Source organism: Sardina pilchardus, chromosome 24, assembly GCF_963854185.1.
Source record: "Sardina pilchardus chromosome 24, fSarPil1.1, whole genome shotgun sequence".
Classification (NCBI taxonomy): Eukaryota; Metazoa; Chordata; class Actinopteri; order Clupeiformes; family Clupeidae; genus Sardina; species Sardina pilchardus.
This window is the reverse complement of record NC_085017.1, coordinates 10,892,734-10,901,320: the sequence shown is the minus strand read 5'-3', so window position 1 is coordinate 10,901,320 and position 8,587 is coordinate 10,892,734. Positions and strand designations below refer to the sequence as shown.

The 8,587-nt window shown below is 43.6% G+C and overlaps 1 protein-coding gene across 1 annotated transcript; it reads right to left on the bottom strand.

Moving 5' to 3' along the window:
- Positions 1-3,179: 3,179 nt before the first annotated feature.
- Positions 3,180-7,366, bottom strand: txnipa (thioredoxin interacting protein a). Its single transcript, XM_062528804.1, has 6 exons — positions 6,877-7,366; positions 6,369-6,444; positions 6,102-6,249; positions 5,269-5,628; positions 4,755-5,066; positions 3,180-4,588 (listed from the first exon to the last, which is right to left on the bottom strand). The coding sequence occupies exons 1-6, from the start codon at positions 7,130-7,132 to the stop codon at positions 4,541-4,543; spliced, it is 1,200 nt and encodes a 399-aa protein (XP_062384788.1). The 5' UTR covers positions 7,133-7,366; the 3' UTR covers positions 3,180-4,540.
- Between the last annotated feature and the right edge of the window lie 1,221 nt (positions 7,367-8,587).

Genomic DNA, 8,587 nt, shown 5'->3' with positions numbered 1-8,587 from the left:
CCAACTCTTCAGCATAACTATGAAATGAGTAATATAATAAATTCACAACTGCATTCATACATGGAAGTGAATGTTTTGTCTGTCCTTTTGTGTGTGTGTGTGTCTCTGTGTGTGTGTGTGTGTGTGTGTGTGTAGTTTTAGCATCCTCTGCCTCACTTGTTTCAGCATCTGTTCAGCCGCTAATTGTCGCTAACAACATTCCCTCTGTTGAGAGGGACAGAGAGAGGTCCTGGCAGAGAAAGGGTAACATTTGCCAGGGAAGCCACAGCTACAGATGGTGAGAGGGAATGAAGCTCCACTCGCGTCACCACACATGAGAATTCTGCAGGGGAGCCAAGCTAACAGGGCCCGGTATGAGAGGGGAATGGGCGTGGAATGTTCCGGTCTGTTTCAGGACAGATAAACAATTTATGGCCTTATCAGCACATAAGGCACGTCCACAGGATGTTCAACTCTCAAATCAGACTCTGCGTAGATGTAGACAGCAACAACGTCAAGCCAGTTAAGGATGGCTTCAGTTATGAGGTCTGGGTTTTGGGGTGTCAAGCAATGGTGCCAATTTTGCGGAACCTAAATGTGTATAGGCCATGGTCCTCTGACTGGACCAAGACTAACTGATCACACATAGGACCTTAGTTATGGGTCTGAGCAACTGGTTAGAACAGAGGTGCATTCAAATTTGTCAAACAGTGACAAATGTTCAATGTTTTCTTTGAACAGTTACATTTGAACAATTTGGTGTTAAACTCGGTCAAACTCACGCCCTGTTTCACTGTATGTTTGCGCCCAGTGTTGGGAAGGATACTTTCAAAACGTATTCCGTTACAGAATACAAAATACATGCCCTAAAAAGTCATTTGTAACGTATTCCGTTACGTTACTCAATCTGAGTAACGTATTCTGAATACTTGGATTACTTCCGCATTGAATTGCGCTTTATAAGTGTAGGAATGCGCCCATCAAATCCAAAATTCGGGTGTGTTCTTCTGTTCCAAATGGCTGAATGCGGCCCACGCAGGCCTACTGTACGAGAATAGAATTCAAGTTGGAACAGGGGCATAGCCAGAAATTATAAGGTGTGTGAGATTTTAGGTGGCATCAACCCAGTAAAAATGAGGGGTGCAGATATGACCGGTCGGTGGGACGCAAATTACCTGGAAATGTAAACACTATAGCCTACTGCATAGCCTATCTATCAGTGCTCTCAAAAATGAACGTGAGTAAATGACAATCAAAAACCGCACGTTAAAATAGGCTACGCTACTCGCAAGAATAATACACTTGCATAGGCTGCACCATAATTCATTTTAAAACTTAAATATAGCCTAGATCTACTTACAAACAAATAACCCATGAGCTATTTTAAGTTGGAATGAAAACCTCAGAATGAATGCAGTGCTTATTAAGATGGGTTTAATCGTAGGTCTAAATCAACACGTGAACCAGGCTTTGTTTATTGATTGCTAAGACTGTATAACCGATTGGCCGAAGTAAGCAATTAATAGGCCTACTTGGGAAAATGTCTTTTGAACAGACATCAAGAACCACGGTCGGTGGAGTTACTAACACTTACTTCACTCCAAATTTGCTGCCAGTTATCTCCGATGGCGCGTAATGCGCGCTGGCTGCGTTCTGACGGGTGCAATGTGGCTAGTGAAAGACGACGGGGCTTGGATTTAAACATGGAAATAATTTAATCTAGATTGCTTTCCGGAAAATGCATGGAGTTGCCTTAATTTATTTAGAGAGTGAATAAACTTCGAAACAGTGAAGTATCCTCATGTAATCCATTGATTTCAACAATGTAACTGTATTCTAAATACCACCTGTTTAAGTTGTAACTGTAACGGAATACAGTTACTCATAATTTGTATTCTAAATACGTAACGCCGGTACATGTATTCCGTTACTCCCCAACACTGTTTGCGCCTTACTCCCTCAGACTGATTGTTCGCGAACATTCGCCAAAACTTGCAAACTTGCACACTTGCAAAGTTAAGCCTATGTTTGTGAATTTGTATGCACCTCTGTAAACAGCATCCTGAAAAGGAATCGTAAAGAGCAGCAGAGAACATCCGTCAACTCAAATTCCATGTTGACATGCAGGTGCACCTCAGAAAATTAGAATATCATGGAAAGTTGAATATTTTCCTATAATTTATTTCAAAAAGCAAAACTCTCATACAATCTGCAGTACTATCATGACACCTAAAGTGAAATATTTCAAGCATTTTTTTTGCTTTAATCTTGGTAATTCTAATCTTGATGATTACGTTTCACAGCTCACGAAATCAAAACTCCAAGATCTCAACGTTTTAGAATCAAGAATCTAAGTCAATCTGAGAAGAGCAAAACACTGGCAATGGTTTCTTGAGTCTTTAATCTCTCAGTCTGGACAGGGCAATGGACTTCAATGGACCTCAATATTATTTTTTTTTATGTAGATACCTGTATGTGTAGATCCTGAGCTACCAATAATAACTGTCCTGTTCTGTGTTGAGATCAGTCGAGCAAACAATCTTTTGAGATAAGGTTATCTGAAGCAAGTAGCCAGTGACTATCTTTATCTCAACGGTCTATCAGCATGTTCTCACTTACTAAGTGGAGACTGGCGAATATCCATTGATTTTCCTGGCGTGAGCGTGGGAAAAGGATAAGATTGAAGACCTCGACTTTGAGGAGACAGGCATGTCAACCACTGACCATCACTCACACTTCATGATTAACTAGCAGAAAATCGAAATTATTTTCCATATCCCAGACTCCTTGCACATCCAATTGACCCAGTTTGTTCGAGTGTACAATCTGTTTTGGGGTACGGGCAACATACATAGCCTTCATGCTGCCTTCCACCATGGATTCTTTAGAATGTCTCTGGCTCAACTCCCACTGATTACAGTCATCCTGGCATCCTGGCATCCTGGCAACTACGTTTTGTATTGTCATCTTGTTAGGCTGTCCAAAACAAATAGGTGCTACCTTGATGCCTGCTATGGCTAGTGACTTGTTACAGTTTAAGTAGCGAGGAAGTAGGCAGCTGCCTTCTGTTTAGGACACAGCCTATAATTCCTTATCTCATAATCTCTTGATTACTTTCGCTAAGTCTCTAAATATCACAATCATTTATGTAGAAATAGCCAAGAAGCCTTTAAACCAATAAGTTAACAAACAAAATCAAGTGCATTTGAAACTTGTATTTATTTTTTATATAAAACTAACCCATAGGGTCTCAAATACAAAAACACTTTCCAAGACATGTATGTACAAAAACATGTGCATTTCACAGATCAGTCTTTGAAGCTTTTCAAGCAGTTAAGTTTGAAGAAAACATAGCACAAGTAAATAAACTTGACATTTACCATCAAAATATAATGATGATTCCTGAGTGAAATGATACATTTGTTTTTCCCACAAGATACTTTTTTTGTGTGGGGGTGCCATTCCTAATTTATCACTAAGTGCACCACCACTAGACATCCTGCTTTGGCACTCTGTAGTGTCAACACGTTTCTTTTGGCCTAGTGATTCAAGCCCTTACTCAGAACCAGATACAACCACTTGTTTTAGCCCTTACAAATAAGAGGTTTCTGCCCACCATACAGTGAGAGGTCATGGGGTAGATCACAACGATGTGCTCTTTGCTTGTTTGACTAATCTACGCATACAGTGTATGGAAAGACATAAAATGGAAGACGGGGAGACATTACAAAAAAAGTGCATCAAGATCATGAAGGAAAATAAGAGCTTATCAAAGACAACACTGGTTTGCCATATTATGTGGTCTAAATTCTGCATTTTCTTCCCCTTCATTATAGGCAGGGGACTCACATCACCTTATGGAGTATATGTCATAATTGCAACCAATGTTCCAAAAACACACTTAAGTGATCGATAAAATACAACAGAACTGAACAAAGGAGGTGCTAAGATGGTTCCTCAAAATGAAATGCCCCATGATATTAAAATGGAATGACAACAAAGGTTATGAAGGACGGACACGAGTCCCAAATGAAGAGAAAGTCATGGAGTGTCGATGTCATCGATAACTAGCACTATTACAGACAAGACATGCTTCCGATTCTCAGCAGTACATTTGGATTCACCCAAATTCTGAAAGTTCACAGGGGTAGCAGCGTAAGAACAGCGAACTTCAGCGCCCCGCTCGACTGTTGCAGGGCCTCCGTTCAAGCACTGGAACCTTAACAGCAACATAAGGTTGGAAATGGGAGAGTGCTAGAGAGTTCAGCTCAGGTGGCGTTGCGAAAGTAATAACTATGATTGCTGACAGTGCAGGCACAGGGTAGCACCAACTTCCTTTTTTCTTTCTGCGAAAAAAAACTTTCTTGTTCCCCTTCTCGACTGGTCTCCTGGACCCTGGTGACCACGAAAATCACACCACCAACAGTTCTTTTCCAAAGGCCTCAAAAATGGGCTGTCTGAGCCTATTTCTTTCCTGAGTTCGTTCTGGTGAACTAGTTCAAGTGCCATGAGTGGAAAGCGACCCCCACCACAAATCCAGTGGGGGGTTGTAGAAGAAAGTTCAGCAGACTTGCAGCATACGCATGTTGCCATTGAACTCCTCATCCACCTATGGAACACAAAGGGAGAAGGGAGGTTAGGAAAATCCACTGACCTGAATATGACTCAATTATAACACATTTATTGCAGAATAGTAAACCATTTGTTCCATTCCCTTAATTACACCTTGTGACTCTGTAATTTGAGAGGTCAAAGATCTTTGAGTGGAGTCTCACCTCTGTGTAGGCAGGTGGGGGGAAGGTGAACTGGGGCGTGTTCATGAAGATCGGGCTTTCGCCGTCATCGTAGTCGTCCAGCAGGGGCGTGAGCGGCTGGTCCAGGCGAACGTCGCGCGTCACGTCGCAGTAGCTGGGGGGCGCGCTGGATGGCATACGCAGCGACACCCAGCTGTTGGAGGCGTTGCTCACCGAGCCGTCCTGGCTGCTCATGCTGTTGGTGCGGCTGCCGAAGCCGTTGTAGGGCACGGTGCCAATGACCAGGGGCAGCTCAAGGATCAGCTTCTCACTGCCGGGGATGTGCATGTAGATCTGGACAGGAAGGGAAGGAAGGCAGAGTTAGAGCAAGGTCGGGTGGCACAAGCAGTAGTCTAACTGGTGGAATTAGTGCAGCTGAATCCACATTGGGAATGCCAATTAATTCACCCAGCGCATTGGCACTGAGGCCCTGCGGCTTACATCTATGTTTAGAGGTGTTAACAGGGAAGTGTCAAGCGTGATTACAGATACTTACCATGAGAGCATACTCCACGCGGATGATGTTACACCCCAACATGGAGGGCTTGATCTTGGGCACGCGGATGGTCTTGCCCTGCCATGCGTCGCACATGCCCGAGATGATGTGGTTGCCGCGGACGGACGAGAGCTTCTGGCGGAAGAGTTTGGTGCGGCCGTTGGCCTGGTAGGTCTGCTTGGCCACGATAGCTGCCTTGGGCACCACGATGCGCGAGCAGGTGTTCTCGAACTTGGCGTTGATGCTGATGTCCTCGCCCATGCAGTAGCCGCGCCTGTCGATTTTGGCGTTCAGGGACACCTGGCCGTCGGGGATGAACATGCAGGTAACCTTCTTCTCCTTCATGCCGCCAGTGGGGGACTGTCGAGGGAAGAGGGGGAAGATGGAGGTTACTTACACATCAATTCACACAGTTTCCCCCCATTAAAGCCCATCTATTGACACCTAGCTACCTAGCATTCTTGAATTTCCCCTTGGGGATCAATATATCAATATATAATAGATATCTATCTATCTATCTATTACAGAAGGGAATTGCTAGACATCAAGGCAACTGCCATTTAACTTTACATAATCTTTACAGTGAGACTGCTACCTCCACTAGTTGTAGCTGGTACTCCTGGCAGTGCCATTTTTATCCATGCCCATTCAAGTTTTTCCATGAGCTCTGCTGAGCAGGATTTGACACAGCTAAAACACACTACAGCCTCCCGAGTAATCCCACTAAAGCCATCTAGACTGATAACCCCAAGGGCGGTCAAGTGCATTTCTACTATCAACTGCACTAATGCCACCGCCACTACTAAAGACCACGCTGCAGTGTAGATGCTCACCAGCAAGTCAGGAGTGTTGACGTCCAGAGGCTCCTCCACCTCAAAGCTCTTCCTGCACTCCTGAGGAGGCTGAGCGGGCCTCTCCATCACTGCCTTGACGTAGTACTGCACAAAGCCAAACTTGCCCTTGTAGGAGGACACAATTTGCCTGAAAAGAATAAAAAGTAGCACATTACTTCCAATGAAGCTGCATGTTATGATCTATGTAATACATAATAATAACTCACTGTAGGTCAGTGTTTGCTACTGATGTTAAGGGACACTTACCCTTGCTGAGGAAGCTCGAAGCCAAACATGTACTCGTACTTGTTCCCAGGTCTCAGGATAACTGATCCATCAGTATCTGCACACAGAAAAGAATCAAAACATCAATGAGGATTCAGTCATTAAGTATCTTCAAGTGCAATACAAGTAGGGCTAAGAATGCTGTTCTGGCGTTAGATCTTCACTATCAATTCTAACAATTCTTCACTACCACGTAAGGCATTATTCAACCCTGCTGAGGTCAATCATCTGAGCCTGTGGGCAAGCCATCTTTACAGGTAAGGTTCATGTTAGCATTAGATGTCATCCCCTACACTGCCTACAATGATTCCTTACTGCGTAGTGAATAGATTTACTCACTGATGGTTCAATAAAGCTAACAAGCTAGCAGCTAACACAGGCCATAGTAACTGTATACATCAGCTAACACCAGAAAAGAATAGGGTTCAGTGGTATTTGTAGCCCCTCATCACCCCCTCAACGTTTATACAATTTGAATCCTGAAACTTACCAGCTGGCTGGTCATCAAGATGAACCACTTCTTCATACTTCAGGTAATCAATTTCCTCTCGGCATCTCTGCTTTCCTTTGGCATATTCCACTTTTGCGCTTCCGACTCCGCAGACTTTCATAGCCGAAACTCTTGTTACTTCGTTCACCTCAACCACGATCCTCCCGGCTACTTTGTCCCCACCGCTGTAGAAAGCCTTGCTAGGGTCGCTGAAGATGACTTCAAAGGTCTTCACTCTCTTGGTCATGGCAACCATGTTTGCTAATTGATTTATATCCAAGTCAAGGTAACAAAAAGACGTTTCCGATGTGTTAAATCGTTGAATGTTTAGTGCATTCAACAAGTAAAAGCAATAATATCGGTTGTCTTGTGAAGACAGTAATCAAAAGAGGCTATAATGAGCAACCGTGTGCTAAAAGCACTAGATAAGGTTGTCAAGTTCAAGCGTATCCGTGTATCATCGCAGTGTGGAGTTGTATCCTCAGCAATAGCTACACACAGTATATATATGCCGAGCCTCCAGCCAGTGATTCACGGGACATGTTTATCAGCTCCACTGTGCATGTGGTAGAGGAATGAACAGCATGGCTCAGCGCGTGCACACCTCTCCCATTGGTCGAGATCCCCTGTTTTCGCCAGCGTCAGCCAATCGCTGACGTGAAGCGACGCGTGGACACCTCATGGCTTGTAGCACTAAGCAAGTGTGCAGCTGCTGTCGAGAGAGGAGGGGGAGTCGAAAGGAGTGGCTTTCTCGTGCTAGTCTGGAGACTGGAACAAAGGCTGTGGGGAACACCCGTTCACCAATCACATTATTGCTTTCAATTACGTTTACCCCAACATGTTGTATGTTATGACTCATGTGCCTTAAACGAACCTAGAGTACACACTGTACCGGAATCCCCCTATGACCCCTTAGTGAAATACAAGCCATACATTTATATATTATATTTCTGTTATTAACTGTTTTGGTCAGCTGATGTTATTCAGCAACATGTGTTATTACACTCTCATTTCCCAATTTACACTTAGCCTACATTTTCACAGCTGAAAATACATAGATACTTTAGTGGTCCTCAAAGTGACAGTAAATTTGTTATATTCCGTTATGTTACCCAGATCTAGCCACGGAAAGCATGATAGAGAACAACGTGCCCAACAATTGACGCATTCACCTTTGTGTACTCACAGACAATTTTGTCTGGGATTAACATTCTAGATAGATTATAGGCTAGCTCAAAAGAATCACCACAATCCTTACTGTATTTCTAAGGTGTATGAATATACATACTGCATTTCGTTGTCTTTACTGCATTTCGTTCGTACTCTGCACAATGACAATAAAATTGAATGTAATCTGTAATCTAATCTTTCAACACCGAATTAAGAGACATATAAAAGAGACTAGCTCCCTGTCCTCGGAACAAGCATGGTCTGCCAATGCCCTAGGACTAGGTCAAGAATGCTGCAGGCCTACATGAACAATATCATGGCTTAAGGTGAAAAGATGAGAGGGTGTATCCCCACACAGCTCAAAAGCATAGGCCTTATGGTTAAGTAAACTATATGTTATCAAAAGGTTTCCAACCTCTGTCACATCAACAGCTCAACTGACACGTCCAGAGCAGCTCGAAGCCTGGCTCCACACACATGCACAGGTGATCCTTGCTTCCAGTCAGCACCAGGTGTCTCAGTAATCTGCTTACAGAATCAA

Coding starts and splice junctions, on each gene's coding strand:
- txnipa (XM_062528804.1), bottom strand. CDS start 7,132: ATGGTTGCCATGACCAAGAGAGTGAAGACCTTTGAAGTCATCTTCAGC. Junction 6,445..6,876: donor TCTTGATGACCAGCCAGCTG/GTAAGTTTCAGG, acceptor TTCTGTGTGCAG/ATACTGATGGATCAGTTATC. Junction 6,250..6,368: donor TTCGAGCTTCCTCAGCAAGG/GTAAGTGTCCCT, acceptor TATTCTTTTCAG/GCAAATTGTGTCCTCCTACA.